At 41.7% G+C, this 22,971-nt stretch overlaps 2 protein-coding genes and 1 non-coding gene across 3 annotated transcripts in view; 1 reads left to right on the top strand and 2 right to left on the bottom strand.

Moving 5' to 3' along the window:
• Positions 1-233: 233 nt before the first annotated feature.
• Positions 234-6,804, bottom strand: LOC118805198 (nucleoside diphosphate kinase B). The gene is made up of 5 exons (XM_036565834.1): positions 6,707-6,804; positions 4,756-4,888; positions 3,166-3,267; positions 2,380-2,492; positions 234-505 (listed from the first exon to the last, which is right to left on the bottom strand). Exons 2-5 carry the CDS (start codon positions 4,882-4,884, stop codon positions 388-390), a joined length of 462 nt encoding a protein of 153 aa, XP_036421727.1. The 5' UTR covers positions 4,885-4,888; positions 6,707-6,804; the 3' UTR covers positions 234-387.
• LOC118806263 lies at positions 4,594-4,722 on the bottom strand. The gene has a single exon (XR_005007099.1). It is a non-coding gene; the product is annotated as a small nucleolar RNA SNORA49 (small nucleolar RNA).
• Positions 6,805-10,336: 3,532 nt separating the features above from the next.
• Positions 10,337-22,971, top strand: part of utp18 (UTP18 small subunit processome component) — a 14,847-nt gene continuing 2,212 nt past the window's right edge. Inside the window, exons 1-11 of the mRNA XM_036565835.1 lie at positions 10,337-10,543; positions 14,294-14,418; positions 15,174-15,269; positions 15,849-15,916; positions 16,026-16,138; positions 17,513-17,638; positions 18,537-18,711; positions 18,913-19,013; positions 20,201-20,291; positions 20,953-21,076; positions 22,432-22,606. Of these exons, the coding sequence (XP_036421728.1) occupies positions 10,469-10,543; positions 14,294-14,418; positions 15,174-15,269; positions 15,849-15,916; positions 16,026-16,138; positions 17,513-17,638; positions 18,537-18,711; positions 18,913-19,013; positions 20,201-20,291; positions 20,953-21,076; positions 22,432-22,606 (1,269 nt within the window). The 5' untranslated portion in view covers positions 10,337-10,468. The remainder of the gene's footprint in view (positions 10,544-14,293; positions 14,419-15,173; positions 15,270-15,848; positions 15,917-16,025; positions 16,139-17,512; positions 17,639-18,536; positions 18,712-18,912; positions 19,014-20,200; positions 20,292-20,952; positions 21,077-22,431; positions 22,607-22,971) is intronic.

The raw sequence follows: 22,971 nt of genomic DNA on the forward strand, positions 1-22,971 counted from the left end.
ACCTGCAGTTTCTGAAGCTTGCAGCTCTTCAGCTCACACTGGAAGTGTCTCACCTCCAGGTTGCTTTAAATAAAGATCTACCAAACATGCTGTTTTGTTTAAGGCCTGACCACAGTCAGGAGCTTCAAATTAGCCTTAGCTGGAGGCTTAAAGTAAACAGTTTGCATAGTATATGAACAGTATCTATTGTCCCTCTCGAATAAGTTAAAATAAATAACTGCAAGTAACCATTGTGAAATTTTCCTCAAGGGTTTTATTCGGTAAGTGCTCCACAGTCAGAAAACAGACAGGTCATGATACAAATGTCAGGTGTACAGCATTGCGATGATGAATGGTCCAGAAACGAGGGTCAAGTTGGGGCAGAGCTACAGTTTGAGGAGGACGGATTTACTCGTAGATCCAGTCGTAGGCACAGCTCTTGAAGGACACCAGCTCCTCCGGCTTGAACCACAGGTTGATCTCTTTGTTAGCGCTGTCCACAGAGTCGCTGCCATGGATGATGTTCCTATAAAAAACCCACATTCAGCAGGATTAGCATCATAGGACCACGCCCAGTTCCCCCCAGTCTCCCCACCTTAACCCAAGTGTAGTCAACAAAGACACGTTTGGTGTCTGAAGTTTGGTTCTGTAGTTTTAGCATCGGAGCTACAAAGCTAATGTAGCTAACAATTATTAACCTAACCAGTTAGCGTGGTGCTAACTGCATGTCCTACAGCAGAGTTCCTCAAATCCAGACCTTGAAACCAGTTTCTGGTCCTAGATTTTGTAGTCAAAGGTAGGTTTGAAAGATTCAACCACTACTCCTTGTAGCTCAGTTCGAAGGGGGCAAGGGGACACTCGAAAACAAGGGGTAGGGGTAAAGATAAGGGACTGGACCTGACTTAATACTGAATCACAAATTCAAAAGACTGCAATTTTTAAAAATTAGCTGCAAATAGCAATTTATCACCTACAACAGAGGTCACTAATAGGCGGACCACGGTCCAAGTCCAGACCCAGACGCTGTCCTATGCGGACCTGGACCTGTAACCGATAAACTATGGAGAATTATTTAATTTTGACTGGGTGGTCCTATTTTAATGGGTCTAACTTTTCTAGCCTTTACGGTAGCTTTAGCAGCCTGGGAGACCAATGGCATGCATTGTAAGAATTACACGTGACGCTACTCAGCCAATCAGATCTGTGCATTACAATAAGCTGAGACTCGAGTGAGTGATGCTCACACAGCAGAGGGACGAGGCGAGAAACAGCAGTCGGAGAAGAAAGTGAGTCAGAGGGAAGTTATTTCACATGGCGTGATCTAAAAAGAGAAAACTGACAGTAAATGTTGTTGAAATATGACTGAATTGGTCTTTTGATCTGATATTCAGTTGTTGACTGTATAAGATGTTGATATACCTACTAGGCTACTTAGGTAAACAGTATATGGCACTGAGTCATAATGCAAGTTAAACATTATGATGTTCTGGACTTTTGCTTGAAATTTTCTTTGACTGGACTTTATTGAATTTTAATTAAAGACCTCTGACCTACAATGTCAACACTGTGGTAGATATTTGGTTAAATTTCCCCACTTATTACTGAGCTTGTGAACTACCAGATGAGTTACACCAAATCGGAAGCATCACAACCACAACTACAGGGCAGTCCGGTTAACTCCGCGTTCAAGCCTCAAACCAGACAAATTATATGCAGGTGTTCTTTAAATAAGGAAAGGAATAAGTCAATTGCAGTCAAAACAGCAGTGAGGAAACTGGATATTTCCTCAAATCGTTCAGCACCAGACTCCAGGGTGCCGTTTAGTTATCGGAATGGTTTGGTTAACGACCTACAATAAAATCCTGGACTGGAAATTGGATTAAAAGGTCTGGATTTGAAGACCCTCCTACAGGTTACCCTCAGGCTCCACCCAGTCCTGATTAATCAAGATGGACACAGCTTGCAGAGTCAGTTACACTCAGTGCCCAATATGTCCAGTTTAGCTTTAATCAACCAACATGTCCTGTAAGACTGTTATAGCAGCGTTTTGACACCTGTCTGCCCCTACAAGTCAAACAGCTGGTGATTGGTCCATTTGCTTATTTAAATGGCATCTTCCTGTCCAAGTAGATTCAGGACAGGGAGGTAAAACAGACTAGAGAAACTGTTTTGCAGACATTTTGGATGTCCAGAAGGAGACCAAGTGGGTGTAATTCACACCAACAGACACTGAACACTAAATAAACATTGCCTTATTTTCCGAGTGCAGAAATGTTGAGAAACTGATGCAATTTCCCATAAATAAGTAGCCACCAAATGCAGTCAGGTGTGTAGGGAGGGCAGGATGGGGGTCTCCAGGGTCAGGACTGAACCGCTGGTGTGGAGGACGTGGAAGCTCACCTGCCAACTTCGATGCAGAGATCTCCTCTGATGGTGCCGGGTTTGGAGTCTGCAGGGTTGGTCTCGCCCAGCATCACTCTGCCTGTCTTCACCACATTCAGCCCCTCCCACACCTGCACCCACACAGAGGGGTCATCATAAAACATCTTTTCAGTTATTCTGGACACTTTATAATGCAAGTCCTGCAAAAATAAAGTCTAGCAAAGTGAAATCTGAAGTATCAAGATCCAACTTCTCATTATAAGACTAATAAGCTTTAACTTCTTTCCACGTTTACTTGCTTTAAGCAATTCTCTCTGGTAAAGAGGTCTCATTCCAGTAAATAGTGAAACGATCAGTTGTCTGCCAATGGAAAGAGGATTTCACCAGCTACAACTAATTAAAGTGTCCATTTCTACATGGTTTTATTCATATTCTGACGAGTATAATAACTAGATTTAAGATTTGCAGTGTGCAACAAAAGAAACCTCACATTTCTTCTGTTTCTTGTAGAAGCAGTAAGTAAGTTAGTTAGTAAGTGTAAATTAAATCATTATTTTTTTTTTTACACAATGCCAAAATAATTCCCTACTTTCTTAAAATTTAATAAGCCTTAATAAATGTCATTATTTTAAGATTTCAGGAAAAAATAAGAAACAAAGTGTCCAAAAACACTGACAATCCCAAAATAGTGACATTTCAAGACAGTAATTATTTCAGCATAGCAGGAAAGAGAGCCAATCTCTCTGGGCTTCTGCTCCACTTGTTTGCTGCATGGAATCATGGAGGTGAATTGGAAGCGGTTACCATGGCGACCACAGGTCCAGAGCCCATGTACTTGACGAGTCCAGGGTAGAACGGCCTGTCCTTCAGGTCAATGTAGTGCTGCTTCAGCAGCTCCTCAGACGCCTGTTTGGAGAAAAGGAAGCAGGAGAACATCAGTTCAGCTGGGAGGAGCTGAAGTGCAGTAACAGCAGGTTCACAACAGCATTAATGCATCTCCATTAATCCTCAGATCACAGGATCAGAGTGTGCTTCACTCCATCACCCTGTAATATCAGAGAAGGGTACTCGTCGCCCTACAGCAGTGTTTCAGGTTTATTTCTGACGTTTTGCAATACATGTAGAAACCAGATGCTACAGATGTCAAGCACAATAATGGGCAAGAACACATTAAATTGATTATATATTATTTATATTAAAAACAAAATGTACATTTATTTTGTTTCTCACAGAAGCATGTTAGTTTACACCTAGTATCTCAATGACTTACTAGGTCACCATAATTACCTACTTTAATTTAATAGGTCATAAATAACACTAAGTCAGTAAGGAGTCATGTAAACATTCAGAGTAAATTTTGACATGGTATCTTACAAACATCGACCTAATCCCAAAATAAATACCCTAGATTTAGTAAGTCATCATTTTAGCATAGTACACTGTTAAGATGGTTCTTCAGTAAAGAAAACTGTTCCAAGCAGAACCATGAACACAAAGAACCCTTTGCATGCTTAAATGCTTCTTTGCATGGTGAAAGCGTTCTTTGGATGGAGTGTTCTACACAGCTCCAACATTCTATTGTTACAATGTCAAGCCTGTAACCCTTTTTGGTGCTATATAGAACCATCTACAGCACATTCTCCATCAATCTGATGAACGCTTTCACCATGCAAAGAAACATTTAAGCATGGAAACAGTTCTTTGAGTGTTCATAGTTCTGAATAGAACCATTTTCTTTAAAGAACCGTTGAGGAACCTTTTTTAAGATCAAGTTATTTTAAGATAAGTCAAAATTGACATACTGCTGCCAGAAATCAAGAAGGGGAGCAATTTCTCTGGGCTTAGGATGGTATGCAAGGACAGGCCAGTAAAAGTTTTGATTTTATAGAAAACACGAAACCCCAAACTCTGGTGTGGACTACAAGGTGTCAACAGCCTAAAACGGCCGATTCAGCTCAGAAACGGCTCGCTCATGATCTTAGCTGTGCCAGGGAAAACAAAATTATGGTTGCTGTAAGAAACAAACTTTACAGGAGTGTGAAAAGATTTAATACGTTAACATAACTTCAATTGTTTAATAGTTTCTATTAGCCCAATCATCATGATACAGGCGATGTAACAGGCAGCTGGCAAGCAAACTTAGTTTTCTAATGCTGATTCTGCAGGTAAAGGATCCACAGGTGTACGATAAGATTCCTCATTAAAGCACTCAGCTTTAGAGAGCTGGTGAACAGTGTCCACTCCACCACCTGACCCCTACTGACAGACGGCAGTAGACGTGTGTGGCAGAGTGTGTGCTGTTTCCCCTGTCAATGCCAGACCACTCCACAGAGGAGAGCGGCTGGAGTAAGGGAGGGGAACCAGGAGAGGAGGAAGAGTCACGCGTCTACAAACCTGGAGGAACTTGAGGGCCACCAGCCTGAAGCCCTTCTGCTCAAAGCGCTTGATGATCTCTCCGATGAGGCCCCTCTGAACTCCATCGGGCTTGATGGCGATGAAGGTGCGTTCAGTTTTGGCAGCCATGGCACTGAAAAACAAGAGTGGTGTTTTAGCAACAGAATGACCTCTTTAAAAGTAAAGAGCCCATACCCAGCCTTTTTTTATTTTCCCCTCCTCACTGAGGTCCACTAAGATCGTCTGTGTGGTTTTACATACCAGAAGTGGTCATAACTCATTTTTATGACCATTTTCCAACTTCTCTTTATCCCTCAGAATGAAACAGGCTGGCTGTTACTGTGCCTTTAAGACTGATATGTAAATGAGCCCTGTTCTGACTGGCTGCCCTGTATTGCACCTCATGCAAAGGCAGTCCAGGCTGAGACAGCTTAGTGTAACTGAATGGTACCAAACTGCTGCCTGTTGAACCGGTTGGGTTTCTGTGACCTCACAAAAACAATGGATTCAAAACAGGCTGTTCTAGCAGCTCAGTTTCTATGTATGGACTGGAGTGTTAGTTTAAAACTTAGTCTACATCAGATTTTCACTTAAAAGATGATCAGGACATTTGGTTTTCCATTATATGGGCCCTTTTATATTTTTAAACTTTAAACAAAGCAGATTTTCTTTTTTAAAATAAAATTATACAGAGCTTAACTTGAATTAATGGTGCAGATGGGGTTATTCTCAAAGGCTGGTGATTTTTCCCCCCTATCTAGAACTCAGTGCTTTCTACATATATATTTGCACTTTAATGTGCAATTTACTTTTACTTCGTTTTGTTTGCTATTTTTACATACTTTTGTCCTTGCCCTGTCTGACCACGACCATTTGATGACAAATAAATAAAAATAACATCTTGAAACAGGTTCAGAATGTCAGCGTCAAACTGCTACCAAATCAAGTACGTTACAAATTAAAAGTCTGCAGTTTGAAACAGAAGGCCGCCAAAAAAAACTAAAATGAAAAAAGCAGCCATATGTTGGGAGGGGGTGTATTTATAGCTCATATGTAGCCCATACATTATCGCCATACTAAGCAGCTCTATTTCTGTCCGAGCTGTAAAGTGAACAGTGCTTAAGGAGGTTAAAGCAGCACTCATTCCGCCATGTTAGTGCCACATGCTCTCCGGGCTCCATCAGCTTTTAAAGGCCAAGAGGATTACAAGAGACAAAAATCCCGAATTAAACGACCAAAGCCACTGCAGGAGTCATAAACCCGACACGATTGATGGGTTTAATCTATCCTCGGTACACTTAGCTACAGCGAGGTGGGGATTAAAGACTGGAACGGCGAGCGAAGGCGAAATCCGCTGATCTACACATCATCGCCTCCATAGTGACGAAGCTCGGACATTATGTGTAGATCAGAGATCGGGGACAAAAGTCCTGCTGCGTTTCTCCAACACGAACCAAAAGGCGCCAGTAAAAATGACACTTAAAGCGAAAGATACTCTACACTCCTCATTAGATCTTTGGAAGGCAATTTAACAAATTAAAAATATTTTTAAGCCGCAAAACACACAGCTGGCTCCACCTGCACAGCACACTTCCGCATGCTCCAACGATAATTTAGTACATTTCATGTAAATTACGTTACATAAATAGGAAGCGAACAGCTGCGTGACTGAATGTCTCTAAAAAACAATATTTAAAGGTAACTGATCCAGGTTACCTTCCCACTGCTAGTTCTCATGAGGCTGGAGTTCGAATTTTGCGTTCCACCTTAAATGGTGCAGCCATTACCATTTACTTTGCACCATTTAAGGTGGAACGGGCTCACAGTAAAGTACAGGAATTTTATGCAGCGGAATGTAATCAGCGCTGCAATTAAAGTCTCCACATAAATGTGTAACAAAAAAAAATTAAAATAATAGTAAAAAGTGGTATTTTCGCCCTTTATGCCCCACCTTTTTATCCCTGTGCTGGAGCGGAGAGTCCGAGCTGTATGAACGAAGAGGAGAGAAAGTGCCGCGGGAGCGCGCTTATAAAGGCCGGGCGCGTTCACACAGCGCGGGGTGTGTTCATACAGCGCATTTTAAACAGTGAATTATTACAGACTTAAAAAATGTCCGATTTTTAAATATAATTTCGTAATACATATTTCCACCGTCATTAGCCCACGTCTGACACCACTGTGGCAATAATAATAATAATAATTATTATTATGTCATTTTTTTGTTATTGTTATATGTACAGCACCATACACAGAAATAAAGCTTAAGCTTCACAAAGTGTGCAAATAGTAAGTGCAAGCATTATGAAAAATAAATAAATAAATAAAGGCTTGGTTAAACCAAAGCGAAAAAAAAAAATACTGCCTAAAAATTGTTTTATGCATCTATATAAGAAGCACTATGCACTTTATTTCACTCTAAATACTGTGTCCACAATTACAGGGTTTCATTAAAGGGCCCATATCATGGAAAAAAATGTCCTCAGAGAGTTTGATGCAGCATGCAAACAGGAACATACATTCACTCTCAAGTGCATACATGGAAACTAAACAGCAATAGCAAACTCATTTATATATTACACTTTAGCCCCGCCCATTCAGCCTACAGCGGTTGAACTGCGCCCATTAATCCTACAGCAGTTTAGCCCCGCCCATTCAGTCTCCATCCGTTTAGGCCTGCCCATTCAGCCTATGTCAGTTCAGCCCCACCCATACAGCCAACAGCAGTTTAGCCCCACCCATACAGTCTACAGCAATTTACCTCCACCCATTCAGCCTACAGCAGTTTAGCTCCACCCATTCAGCCTACAGCAGTTTAGCCCCGCCCATTCACGCTGAAGTTATAAGAATTGTTTTAGCCTGGACTGCTTTTTTAATGAGCACATAGGCCAGTTCTGAGCCCACGAGCTGCCTAATATCTGCATGACATCAACCAAACTAAATGGGCTGTAAGATGCTTTACAGACTGGCTGGAACAAAACAACATTAATACTGATCTGGCAAAAATTGACAAAACTGAGCTAAACCTGATATTGCGGTCTGATTTGGTCAGACTCTGAAGATCAGACTACATGTTTGGCAAATGGTATTGGGTTCATTCCAGGTTGTTCAGCTGTTCTTCTGTCACAGCTGCCGACTGAAAAGCTGCTCAGTGGTGATGACAGTTTGGGAATTTAGTGTAAGGAGCTGGAGAACAAACTGCCGGCTGTGCAGCGAGTGGGCGGAGCTCGTTACTCTGACGTAGCAACAAGCTGCTTGTTAAGGAACTATAATTTGGTGAAGGAACTGCGAACATTAAAACATATTAAACGCCGCGTTCACGGCCCAGTTTATTAATTTATTACTTTATTTATTTAACTGTTGTATAAAAGCAATAGAACACTCGAGGAGTGTGTTATCGTGAATACACACTCCCTCTGTGTTCTGATGCTTGAGTGTACCATCAAAATGATTTTGAAGCTGTTCGTTTAAGGTAAAACTGTTACATAACATTGCTTTAAATATGATACTCCCAGTGCACTGGCTAATAGTGCTTGGCCCCCACAAGCCACTGTTTGCATTGTTTGCAGCTGGAGTTGAATTTCATTACACAGCCTTGTTCTGTTTCTTCTTCCCTTCAGCAGTGTGAGCGGGAATCCCCTGTAAAACAGCTATAAAGGACTACAGAGGAAGTGCCAGTCCACTGTAATCAGGGTGTTTCAGCTGTTTATATATGTATATAAATATATTTAAACTCCATTCATGGTGGAGGGATACATGATATGCAGGGTGTTGTGAGATTTTCCACTATTTTCCATCATCAACATTCCATATAAACTCAGAAGTCTCGTGTAGGTTCACTGGTGGTTCTGGATAGTAAATAAAATGTCTATATTTGTGTTGTAGTCATGGCGACCCCTGGTTCCTATTACTACCACTGTAAAGACATCTGAACCATTTCACACCAAACCACTCTGAATCTCTCTGTTTACATCTCACACACTGAGTTATGAAGGAATGTTGAAACTTTGGTGGAATTCCCCTTTGAACACTAGTTCTGATAGTGACTGTCAGACATCCAAAGGAGAAGCTTTGTCCATCAGTCAAAACGAACCTTATGTGGTTGAAGCCGATAGACCTTACATTTTAACAGCCAATCACTGAAAATCATCTCACAGCGTTACCCGTCTGCGCTGACTTAAAGAGCTTAAACATTTAGTAACCATACTAAACCATACAAGCAGAAAGCTGAGTTCAGTTAGTGCACTTTAAATAAAATCTTTTTAATTCAACATCTGTTAAATGAATTTTATTGTTATGTTTTGTGCTTTTATTTTGGCCCAGTCCCATTTCTTCTTTTTACCCCTACCCTTGTTTTCGAGTGTCATCCTAACCCCTTGGAACTGAGTTACAGGGTAGTGGTTGAAATCTTCCCTCTGAAATGGGACCCTCAAATAAAAAGAGCATCACTTCATTAACAGCTACCAGCGCTGCTCTGTAGGCGACCCTGCCAGTCTGCAGTGACAGCAGAGGAGGGTAAAGTTCAGCTCCTCACTGCTGGGCTTTAGTTACATTTAGGGCATCATATGATCTTCAAAGAGGGGGGCAATTATTTATTATCACCCACCCCTAATTCTTCAGTGATATGAAGGAGAAGTCAGATATTCACCAGCTTCTTGTTTGAATTTTCCCGTTCCACCTTAAATGGAGCGGCAGTTCTGATGCCTGAGGTGCCAGAATGTAACTGCTGCGCCATTTAAGGAGGAACAGGAAAATTAGCTACCGAGACATTAGCATGCTATTAGTGATTTTTTTATGCTTGTTATGAAGAAAAGGACCAAAGCACACTGAAATGACATTAAACTAAGATAATACGATGATTATTGTAATTTTTTATGGATAAAATTCTCACATTTGTGGGTTTCTTTGGTCTCTTGTTCTCCGTCTTGCCGTTTTTTCTTTTTTTCTCATAACTCTCTGTTTGGAAGGTCAGGTAGCCCCAACACTTCACTCTCTTCCTCTATCTCAACAAGAATCAGGACACCCTACCCCTAGACGAGAACGCACAAAATGGAGGGCTGAGTGGTAGGGCTCAGTGGTAGGGCTCAGTGGTAGGGCTGAGTGGTAGGGCTCAGTGGTAGGGCTCAGTGGTAGGGCTGAGTGGTAGGGCTGAGTGGTAGGGCTCAGTGGTAGGGCTCAGTGGTAGGGCTGAGTGGTAGGGCTCAGTGGTAGGGCTGAGTGGTAGGGCTGAGTGGTAGGGCTCAGTGGTAGGGCTGAGTGGTAGGGCTCAGTGGTAGGGCTCAGTGGTAGGGCTGAGTGGTAGGGCTCAGTGCTAGGGGCGAGGGGCCTTTCTATTTCCGTTGTGAGAGTTTTGCGCTGCTACATGTATAAAATGCTCTATAAATTAAACGATTCTTTTTTAAATTATTTACTTGCAATTATTATTCCTAATCACTGGGACGCTTAAATACAACAATAAAGATCTATTTTTTATTAAATTGGTACATTTTTCTATTATTCATTTTAACGTGCGGTGTGTTTTTTCTTTGTATTCCTCCAGGTCAGCAGGGGGCGCTGTACTCCTCTGCGGCGGTAAAGCCTCCCGGGGTGGACGGTGAAGAAGCCAGGGCTGACCCATGTGCTGGAGACATGGCGCTGAGCACACAGAGCCGATAAACACAGCTGAAGTTCAGAAATCAGGAGTTTAGTCTGGTTTAGGCGGGTTTGGTCAGCAGAGATGATGGAGCCGGAGGAGGAGAGGCTGCGGCAGCTCGTGTTCGGAGCTGAGGACGAACTTGTGGAGAAACTGGAGGTAAAACTGAATTTCTGAATTAAAGAGGAATAAAACAGTATTACAGTATTATAGACAGTCAGTCACTCAGTAACAAGATCTGTAGGATACGAGCTTATTATTCGAATTTTGCGTTCCACCTTAAAAGCTGTAACGTCGTTTAAGGTGGAACAGAAAATTCGAAAACGAAGTCTCATAAATCAAGACAGTTTAAACTACGTGTCACAGAAATCATTACAAGAAAGGTTCTTCAGAGAGCCCTCCATCGAAATGTTCTTTAGGGAACCAACAGTGGTTCTTCTGTGGTGCCTAGAACCCTTTATAACACCTATATATTTAAGAGTATTTGTAATTAATAAGCCTAAATAAACGAGTTAAAGGGGAACTCCACCACAGTTCCTCCATAATTCAGTGTGAGATGTAATCAGAGAGATTCAGAGTGGTTTGGTGTGAAATGGTTCAGATGTCTTTACAGTGGTGGTGATAGGAACCAGGGGTCGCCATGACTACAACACTAATATAGACATTTTATTTACTATCCAGAACCACCAGTGAACCTACACGAGTCTTCTGAGTTTATATGGAATGTTGATGATGGAAAATAGCGGAAAATAAAAATAATAAGTTTTCTTTGGGGACTATTTTGCCTCACAGCGCCCTGCATGTATCCCTCCACCATGAATGGAGTTTAAGGCCAAAACTATCGTAAAACAGTGTCTCAGTCATCAGGCAGTGAATTCATAACCATTTCATGTAGGAACTTTCTGTGAGGGAGCTTTTAGAGGTGGACGTCTGGTTTATATCACCACCACTGTGAACAGTTCTGATTCGGTAAGTTTATCTAGAACAGAGCGTTTCACACCAAACCACTCTGAATGACTCTCTTTACATGTCAACCATTTAGTTTTGCAGGAAATTAGAAGATTGCTGGAATTCTCCTTTATTATTGGTGATGAACTGTTTTAATACTGTTAATTTGCTCTCCTAGTTTGATCCTTCATCTCTTCCGCAGTAGTTCAGGCTGAAGCCCAGCTGCAGCGCTGCGTGTCGCTCTGATAGAATATGTGATTGTAACACTCTCATCTAAATGCAGCTTTGAAATGTGTTTTAAAGCAAACCCTTCAGCAGACTTGGATTGTCTCCCAGTTCCTGTTGCAGAAAAACATCCCCACAGCATGATGCTGCCACCACCATGTTTGACTGTAGGGATGGTGTTAATGAGGTGATGCTCAGTGCCTGGTTTTCTCCACACACTGTTTCATCAGACCGGAGGATTTTACTCCTCACGGTCTGAGAGTCGTTCAGGAGCCTTTTGGCAAACTCCCAGCAGGCTGTCGTGCTTTTACTGAGGAATAGGTTCCGTCTGGCCACTCTGCCATTAAGGCCTGATTGGTGGAGTGCTGCATGGATGGTTGTCCTTCTGTAAAAATATCCACAAAGGAACTCTGAATCTCATTCATAGTGAGCATTGGATTCTTGCTTACTTGTCTGACCAAAGCCCTTCATCCCCAGTTGCCCAGTTTGGCTGGGTGACCAGTTCTAGGAGGACTGTTAGTGGTTCTAAACTTCTTCCATTTGAGAATGATGACGCTTTGACACGGTCCTGTCTGGCAGGTCTGTGGACTGTTCTCTAGACTTCATGGCTCGCTTTTCACTCACACATACACCTTCAACTGTGGGATCTTATACAGACAGGTGTGCGCCCGTCCTAATTATGTCCAGAGAATTCAACCAGGCCCAGGTGGACTCCAGTCATGTTATACAAGCATCTCAAGGACGCTTTATAGAAGCAGGATGCCCCAGAGCTCAGTTGTGCATCATAATAATAGGTCTGAATGCTTATGTAAATGGGATATTTATTATTTTATTTAAAAAATGACAGAACACTCCAAAAACCTGTCTTTGCTTTGTCATTATGGAGTATTGGTGTAGGAGGATGATAAAAAAAATGAATTGAAAGTGGAAACTTAAAATTCCATTTTAAGATGAATCTGAAACTTAATGCAGAAAACTTGAAAGTCTGAAAACCTGTGCACTGTATATACACTCACTGATTGTATGTATGGTATATATAATATACACACTCATTAGCTGCAAATATGACATTGACTATATATATGATATATATTCTCATAGACAATATGTGTGATACACTAACTATATAGACGAAAGCATTGGGACACCACTTCTAGTCACTGAGTTCAGGTGTTTGAGCCACACCGTTGCTAACAGGTGTATAAAATCAAGCACATAGCTGTGCAGTCTCCATAGACAAACACTGGCAGAGGGTCGCACTGATGAGCTCAGTGACTTTAATATGGCTCTGTCATAGGATGCCGCCTCTGCACAAGTCAGTTTGTGAAGTTTCTGCCCTGCTAGATCTGCCCCGACAACTGTAAATGCTGTTATTGTGAAATGGAAGCGTCTTGGAGCAACAACAGCTCAGCCACGAAGCAGTAGACCACCAAACTCACAGAGCAGGGGGAATGCTGAAGCGCACAATGTCTGTCTTCTGTTGAATCACTGAAGAGTTCCAAACTGACTCTCGAAGCAACATCAGCAAAAGAACTGCACATTAGGAGCTTCAGAAAATGGGTTTCCATGGCTGATCAGCTGCACACAAGCCTAAGGTCTCTATACACATTGCCAAGTGTCGGCTGGAGTGGAGTAAAGCGCCGCCACTGGACTCTGGAGCAGTGGAAACGTATTCTGTGGAGTGACCAATCACACTTCTCTACCTGTCAGTCTGATGGACGAGTCTGGGTTTGGCGAATGCCAGGAGAACGTTACCTGCCTGACTGCACTGTGCCAGCTGTAGAGTTTGGTGGAGGAGGGATGATGATATGGGGCTGTTTTTCAGGGGTTGGTCTAGAACCCTCAGTTCCAGTGAAGGGAAATCTTAATGCTTCAGCACCAAGACATTCTGGACAATTGTACACTTCCAGCTTTGTGGGAACAGTTTGGGGAAGAACCTTTCCTGTTCCAGCATGACTGAGCCCCAGAGCACAAAGCAGCTCCATAAAGGCCTGACTGGGTGAGTTTGGTGTGGAAGAGCTTGACTGACCCTCACAGAGCCCTGACCTGAACCCCATCAGACACCTTTGGGATGAACTAGAATGGTGATTGTGAGCCAGACCCTCTCGTCCAGCATCAGTGTCTGACCTCACAAATGCTCTTCTGGATGAATGGACACAGATTCCCACAGACTCTCTCCAAAATCTAGTAGAAGGGATGGATTTAGAATGGGATTCATAAAAGCTCCTGTACGTGTCCCAATACTTTTGTCCATATAGCGTGTATACACCCATTGAGTGTATATATGATATATATTCATTGAGTGTATGTATACACACTCATTGGTTGGAACGTGCAGACACTGTTGCTCTCACTGGATGTTGGTTATCACTCTGTGGAGATTTCATGATGTTCGTCTTCATGCTCTGCATCCACATAATGAAAATATTATTGAAAGTAATAAATGCATTCTGATGATGCTTATTTTGTCCACTCATATAGCCATAAAAATGCTACATCTTTCAGTAGTATATTACAGCAAAAAGACAGAGGAGATTAATTACAATTAACAACACAAACAATTGTTATTTGTTTGACAGACCTAATAAATAAACATGAAGTTTTAATGTATATTGAATTTATACGTTTCTCCGACATGCCCTAACATTGTTCGGTCAAACCCACTTTTATCATTTTTATATTTTTCAGATTTTGTTTGTTCGGTTTGTGACATTTATTTTGTCCTCCTCTGAGCAGGAGAGCGATGAGGAGCAAGCGGAGGAATCCTCGAGTGACTCAGAGGAGGAAAACGAGTCTCGTCTTCAGCTTCCTGCCAAAAGAAAAGCAGCGTGGGAGGATGAAGATGATGCTGAGGAGGAAGAGTGAGTCATGTTTACAGTGTCGTCCCGTCAGTCTGTCACAAAGTCAGTGTTTACATCCTTTATATCCAGCCAAAACTTTTCATCCTGTGTTTTTGAAGTACAGGAAGTGTAGGGGGCGATATGGCTTCTACTGTTTCATTTAAAAAGCTCTATAATGTTCATATGATCCACACAGTCACTCTGACAGACTGTAATACTCTACAGGAAGTGTAGGGGGCGATACAGCTTCTACTGTTTCATTTAAAAAGCCTCTATAATGTTCATATGATCCACACAGTCACTCTGACAGACTGTAATACACTACAGGAAGTGTAGGGGGCGATATGACTTCTACTGTTTCATTTAAAAAGCCTCTATAATGTTCATATGATCCACACAGTCACTCTGACAGACTGTAATACACTACAGGAAGTGTAGGGGGCGATATGGCTTCTACTGTTTCATTTAAAAAGCTCTATAATGTTCATATGATCCACACAGTCACTCTGACAGACTGTAATACACTACAGGAAGTGTAGGGGGCGATATGGCTTCTACTGTTTCATTTAAATAGCCTCTATAATGTTCATATGATCCACACAGTCACTCTGACAGACTGTAATACACTACAGGAAGTGTAGGGGGTGTTGTAGAGAGGTTGACTAATCTTGTACGTAATTTTGTTACAGCTTTTGTAATTTTGTTGGTCTGCTTGTGTTTGACTCATGTTTTTGTTCTTTGATTGTCTGATTAAAAGCTCTTTCTCACTGTTTCAGGATCGACATGACACATCGGTTTCGAAAAGACTTTAAGAAGAGTGACGCAGAATCCAAAATGTCCAAACAGAAACTCCAGGAGCGGCTAAAGGAGCAGTAAGTAAAACCTGCTGGTCTAAGCAGGTTTGGGTTAGTTGTTAGGAATGGAAAACAGCAGCGGCAGCTCTATCTATCACTCTAGTCCTTCTGGAGGTTCTAGATACATCACTGACTGTGAGTAAGAGCTGTAGTCTAAGTTCTGCTCAGTTGTTAAGAATGTGAAACAGCGGCGGCAGCTCTGTGTCAGAACTCTTTACTGAGTCACTGTAAAACTGATACATACAAGCTCAGATATATGATAAAGCCTGTTACAAGATTCAGATAAAACATATGGAATGACTTAAAAGCTTCAGATGTCTGTTTAATCTAGAACGGCAAAATAAATCAACGTTAGCTTAGCGCTAACATACTACTAGAATCCCATAGGGGTGCTAACAGAAAGTAGCATTATTATAGAAGTTTTGACCGAGTTTGAAGATTTATGGTGCAAACTTGAGACCTAATTAGTCTCTAATACTCACGATTCACCACTGAACACAGGAAAGAGGGGAAAGAAGGAAAACAAACAGCACAGTGTAGTGCAGTGCAGTGCAGTCGTTCACTGAACGTTAAAACATAACTGGTCTGTTCTGACAGGTTCCAGAGGGCGATGGGTGGAACTCCTTCCTGGGCTGAGAAGAGTGTGAAGAAAAGTAAGAAAAAAGGTGATTAATAATCAATTCTTGATTGTTTTTTCATCAGTGTCCACCATAATCATCCACACTGATGATCCGTTCAGCTTGAAAACTCTGTATTTTCTGTTTTCTTTCAAAGGAGACGACGACGACGATGAAGAAGAGGATGAAGATGACGAGGACGGTGAACTGTTGAAGAAGACCGGCAACTACGTCGGCTCCTCCGAAAGCCTCCCTAAAGGAATTATTAAGGTGGATATGGTGTTCTGTGTTTTTGTATTTGTGCAGTGAATTAGTAACATCAGAACTGCTCTTCTACGTTTTGGTGATGAATGAAGGACGATGGCTGTTTTAGCGCTGTAGCGTCTGATAGTCAAAAGGCGTGGAACCCTAATTCCTGTCCAGTGAGAAGGAATTCCTCTGTGTTCAATAAATTAGGAATAAGAACGTTTGAGTTTTAGAATTTTCAGTCAGGTTGAATTAGGGCTGGGCAATATGACAATATATATTACAGGGAGATTCACTCGAAAGAGGCCCCGAATATTCTGTTATATCTCCCGTTAGGATGAAGAAATCCGAACCAAAAAAATACACTACATACCTTGATGTGTGTGTAATCGATTGCATTACGTGTGATGCTGGAAGTGATCTCCGTTTTCTGCCAGACACATTTCGACGCGGCGCTCAATGTTCCTGAACATGTCGGCAAGCATTAGAGAGGTTAAACGTTGTGACGGCTGTCGGGCACCTACCTCATCTCTCCGACGCAGGGGCATCCGGTTTGTTCAAAGCTCCATATACTGAGGAGCACATGGCACGTTGTTTGGTTCAGATTGCTACGTCCTAGAGAGAGTTAATACAGAATATTCGGGGCCTCTTGCGAGTGAATCTCCCTGTATTATCGTGATACTGTGTTGTATTGTACCATAATTTCTGTTTTTCATGATGTGTTTATCGTCAGTGCTTGTAGAAACTGACTAACGCATGTTTCATTATAAAGAGAGCAAAATTAGTCCAGTTTAACTGGATTTAGTGCCAGATATTGAATAAAAATCAATGTGTTTGATGGTATTTTTTAAAACGTAGGTTCTTTTTTCTCTGTTCCAACTGACCAGATGTCTGAAAAAATAAATATCGTGGCATATCGCGTATCATATACGTTTCTGAAAGTATCGCGTAAGTATTATATTTTTGCCACTCACAATACGCTCTGGAAATCATATTATGATGTAATTTATTGTGGTGATATCATCTCCATGATAAACACATTGTCCAGGGCTACGATGACAACGGATTAAATAATCTCGCGCAGTAACATAGTGACAAAAGTACAGTGGTGGAACAGAGCATAACTGTCACCACCACTGTGAACAGTTCTGACTCAGTAAGTTTATCTAGAACAGAGCGTTTCACACCAAACCACTCTGAATGACTCTGTTTCCATCTTTCCATCTAATCGTGGGTAACATTTTTGGGGAAAAATGCTGGAATTGCGCTTTAAGAATTCAAATTCTAATCTGAATGTATTTGAATATTTGACTGGACACCAGCCCTCTAGAACCAGGTCAGAAGAGAACTGTCCTGCTTTAATGACTGATTAACAGTGGAACTCTCTCTGCTCTGCAGCTGAAGAAGTGCCTGAACGCTAATAGTGAGAACCCGAGTGAGGATCGGCTGACCACGGTGCAGTTCCACCCCTCCGCTCAGGTGGTCATGACGGCTGGACTGGACCACACCATCTCGCTCTTCCAGGTAGCGCCCTCTACTGAGTAGTAGGTTTAACAGCAGGGATGTGAAAAGGTGTGAAAAGCTGGGGGTGCTGAAATTTTAAGCAGTGTATATGTGACGTGACTGATGTCTCTCTCTTTATTTTATTTATTTATTTTTTTTGCTAATTTACATCAAACACTATGTCACACAGTGCAATAAAGTGGCGAGAGACAACACATTCACATAACTGACACATCAAACCACTGACTCGCATGATCACTGCCCCCTGCTGTTTATCAGAGCGTCGCCGCTCCCCAGTTTCAGTCTCCATTTCCCAAACGCTTTAGCCGAGCGCATTAACGTTACTCCTCCTAATAAACAGACACACATTCAGCTCCGTCTCCTCATTATTCACCACCATCACTGTAATATTTCATCATCAACATTAACACAGGAAGGTGATCAGAGGGGCGGTGGAGATCGAGTCTGCAGCGTCTGAGATCTTTAAAACGCAGAGTTAGAAAAGAAAATCATCTCACAGTGAAAGCAGTGTTTTACAGTAGAGATAAATGGAGCTCATTATGCTGGTAGTGAACTATGCTGCTGACACAGCTGCCTAAAAACCATAGAAACGGACCTTAAACAGAAGTGAGGACGCTGTTGGGGTTCATCCTAAAGTTAGGACAGGATTTAGGAGGTTTAGTCTCGTTAGGATGTTTGTGTGATGCTGTTTTCTTATCTGGAGTAAACTAAACAGATCAGATTTCAGAGTTAAGACGTTTCTGTAATACGGCTCCTGGTCTTCATTTTTCATACTAAGAAGATACTTTGATGAGCATGAAGCTGCATGTTGAAGATAAATATAGATAAAACATTAAATTTAAAGTTTTTTTTTTTAAAGAAAATTTAAAGCAAAAATTCTATCATTGCTTGTTTTCAGGTGGACGGTAAGACCAACCCTAAGATCCAGAGCATCCACCTGGAGAGGTTTCCGGTGAATAAGGCCTCCTTCAGTGCTAATGGTGAACAGGTGGTGGCCACTGGAATGAAAAACAAGCTCTTCTACATCTACGACATGATAGAGGGCAAAGTTATCCCCGTGCCCAGAGTCCGAGGTGAGCAGGAGCTACAGCAACTATTTAGCAGTTTAGCCCCACCCATTCAGCCTACAGCAGTTTAGCCCCACCCATTCAGCCTACAGCAGTTTAGCCCCACCCATTCAGCCTACAGCAGTTTAGCTCCACCCATTTAGTTTACATCAACAACAGCTCCAGCAGTAGTAGTTGTTCTAAGTCACTGTTCTCTGTTTCCTGTAGGACTGGATGAGCAGCGGGTGAAGGAGTTTGAAGTTTCTCCAGATGGGGAGTTTCTGCTCCTCACAGGTTCCTCAGGATATCTGCACCTCATGACCATGAAGGTACAGATACTTCAGCTCACTGTTTAGAACCTCCAGCCTTAAAGCCGAAAGATCATTTCTCTTCTTCTTATGTAATAAACTGAACTTTCTTTTCTGTGTAAATGAGAATGTAGATCTAATTCAAACCAGCGCTGTCACTGCTGATTGCATTATTAATTATTAAGTTTTTTTGATATTTTTTAAACACCAAACAAAAATGTTCATATCCTAACATATTATGTAGATCTCTTCTTTTTATTATTTTTTCTTATGCCAAATCCCGGATAAAAAAAAATTATACAAAAATGAATATCAATCGGACTGTGTTTTCTCCTAAGCGAGAGCAGTGGGAGGATTTAAAATGTGCGTTATCAGGGTTTTTGCAGGTAAAATGCTGCTTTCAAGCAGTGTTTTCATGACCGTGTCACAGCTGTATGTGTAGTTAAAGCAGTGTTTACTGCAGAAATCTTCATTTTAGAAGTAGCCTGAGTGCCACTAACTACCACCAGCTAATTTCTGCTAGAGCTTCTATAGGAATTTCAATCTTAAGACATTCAGTTGGCAGATTGTGTATTTTGTATGCTGTAATTTTACAGTGAACTCAGTGAGGCCTGACTGAATGTTATCGGAGGAGCCTGTTAGCCTGTCAGTTGTCTGCTGATCAGTTCAGTCCATACAGGTTACACAAAACCTTTTCCTTCATAAACTCTCAATTTGTACCAGAAAAGCTTTTACATTTTTTTTTGCTTCATATAAATTACATTACTAACTACAAACATACATGCATCAGTGAGATCCTGCTGGTATGGGTTTCCTCCCTTTCAGTGACGATAGCAGTTTAAGCACAAAGAGCTCCCCCTTGTGGAGAATCTGCTGAACATGGCAGTAAATATCTGTAGTGACCTATAAACCCTGTTTATCATTAAATAGCAAACTAATCTGTAAGCCACATCAAGAATATATTTTATCAATTTAATTTAATTAATATCAATTTTTAATAGAGTAATCCTGACAGCTCTACTATTTGCTGTGATCCTGATCGCTCATGTAATGATTATCAGGGACACTGAATCTCACTTCAGAATCAATGCGACATGAGTTTTATTCAGCTTTTCATTTTTCAACTTTAAAGACGTGTATTTTAAGCACTGAGTGAAACAGTTCATCATAAACAGTCTGGTAACGAGGATTTGTGCTCTGTGTTTCAGACGAGGGAGGTGGTCCGAAGTATGAAGATTAACGGCAATGTTTGTGCGACAGGGTTCACTGGAGACGGCAGTAAGATCTTCAGCAACTCCGGTACGTCCCGATAAAAACAGTGGAAAACAGAATTAGGAGGAATCATTATTTAATTTTGTGGTGGGCTCGGCACTCTTATAAGTAAACATATAAAAAAAAGTTCTTTGCGCAGTCAGAGTAACAGGCTGATTTTTGGTGTCCTAAAGAATTTATAGTTCTGTGGAGAACCACTGGAAGTAGGGCTTTAAGTTGAAACACAAAATAAGAGTGCAGAGCGCCTCCTGCCTTTCACCACCGTAAATAAACAGCCCTCACCGCTAAAGCTGTCCTCTGATAATCATCCTTTTACACCGGTAACTCTGTCACCATGACAGCCATTGTATGGCCGCATGCCGCTGTTGGTCATGTACCGATGTGAGGCACAGAATGCAGTTTTTTTCCATCACCAACATGTAAACACAGCATTAGAGTTCAGATAATGATTTTTTTGCCATAGTAATACCTGGTATGATTCTGTACTTTGGTATTACAATCCAAATATTGATATTATGATAACTCGAGATCAAACATATCCACAAAAACAGTACTGTAGGAAATGTTTTGACACAGATTCTAACTGAAAATGCTGACAACTGATTTTTCCTTTGAACAGATAAAGAGTAAATCTGTAAATCTGTGTTTGTTTATAATTGAGTGCTCTTCTGTTGTGCTGGTGTTTCAGATGAGGGTGAGGTGTATATCTGGGATGTGAAGAGCAGTAAATGTATGAACAGGTTTGTGGATGAGGGCTGCGTGAGGGGGACGTCTCTGGCCGTGTCGCGGGACGGTCTGTATGTGGCCTGTGGGTGAGTATCACACAAACGCCTTTGAATCATTTCCTCAAAGCCTAAACAGGGAGTGTCCTCACAATAAACATCAATTGAGGCATCAGAGCAGTTAAGGGTCCTTTTCAAAGTCTCAGAAGGGTAATGTAGGGAAAAGTAAAAGTTTACAGTCATACCCCAAATGTAGTCGACAAGCCAAGACCTGTTTGGTGTCTGTTTGCTTCTTTAGTTTCTGCATCACTAGCAAACAAGTAATGGAAGCTTATACAGTCGTCTGAGTCAGGCGGCTCCTCAGGCGCTACGAGAGGAAACGTTAGCATTGCTAGGCCATGCTAGGCTAATGCTAACCCCAGAAGACTGGCCGGCGAGAGGTCATCAAGGGTCTGATGTGCTTTCATTTTCATCTGAAACGTGACTGAAACATCCCTGACTCAGACACTCAGCTAAACGAGATAACGTTAGTGTGGTTTGCACTGTTTGTACATCGTTATCTGAGCTTATTTGTGGCGTACTGTGTGATGGTTATGATAAAACTCACACCAAAGAAAGAATTTCAACCTGAATAAACTGATGAACTCCCTGTTACTAGTTTACGGATATTGATGGTCTGTTCCATTTTTTGTAACCATATGTTTCTCCTCTGCTGTGTTTTGTGTGAAAAATGAACATGAAAGCAAACAGAGTTAATCGCTCCTGCCTCTTTGCGTTCAGAGGCCTCGTCCACGTGTATCTGGATAAAAACCATTTTTTTTTTGCTTAATTTTCAAAAAAAAAAAATCTTTTTTTGAAAATCTCTGCATCCACACAAGAACACGGAAACACCTCAAAAACACTTGCATGAGCACACCAGCCCTGCAGCGAGCAAAAATACGCCATAAAATTTGATGTCATACACCTCAAGAAGAACATTTTGACCACACTGCGCAAAATACAGAGCCAACAGCATGACGACGGCATTACAGATACAAAAGACTTTGACCTGCAGGTCGTCAGACCTCCGCAATTCAGTGTTTCACACAGATTCGAAGTCTGGTTACTGCCAGAAAATAAAAGCTTTAAAAAGCTGTAGGGTTGTTTACGTTGCCATGGTTACGCCAGCATCCCTGAAACGTCATCCCAGTCCTGTTTAGACAGAGGAGCTGAACTTTTCTGGGTTTTGACCCCATTTGAATCATTGGGGTTGTTGGGGTTTTTTCGAATCTGTCTTTGGTCAATGATCATCGAGTCGTATCTTTAGAGTCATTGAAGTATTTTTAGTATTTGCAGTCGAGATGGCGCTGCGTTTATGTGTAAGGGGAGAGAGAATGTACATTTTAGTTGTTCACCTCCTGTAAGTCGGTGTGTAACGATGCTGAATGTGTGTTTCTGTTTGTCAGCTCTCAGTCCGGTGTGGTGAACATCTACTCCCAGAAGACGTGTCTGCAGGAATCGTCTCCAAAGCCTCTGAAGGCTGTGATGAATCTGCTGACAGCCGCCACCTCGCTGCGCTTCAACCCGAACTCCGAGATTTTAGCCATCGCCTCCCGCGCCGAAGACGAGGCCAACAGACTGGTGAGACACGATCACACTTTAAAATCACTAAAATCACTTTCATACTCTGAAACCGCAACACAGCTTCTGAGGAATTAGACCAGTGTGAAGGGTGAAGCAGCAACAAAGACATTTTTTCCTGTATTCAATTAATCGATTGACTGTGCAACAAGTGATTCCTTCTTTTATGGTGCAGCGAATCAATAACATATGAACATTATAGAGCTTTTTAAATGAAACAGTAGAAGCCATATCGCCCCCTACACTTCCTGTAGTGTATTACAGTCTGTCAGAGTGACTGTGGATCATATGAACATTACAGAGCACTTTTTAAATGAAACAGTAGAAGCCATATCGCCCCCTACACTTCCTGTAGTGTATTACAG

The sequence above is a fragment of the Colossoma macropomum genome, unplaced genomic scaffold (genome assembly GCF_904425465.1).
Source record: "Colossoma macropomum unplaced genomic scaffold, Colossoma_macropomum, whole genome shotgun sequence".
Classification (NCBI taxonomy): Eukaryota; Metazoa; Chordata; class Actinopteri; order Characiformes; family Serrasalmidae; genus Colossoma; species Colossoma macropomum.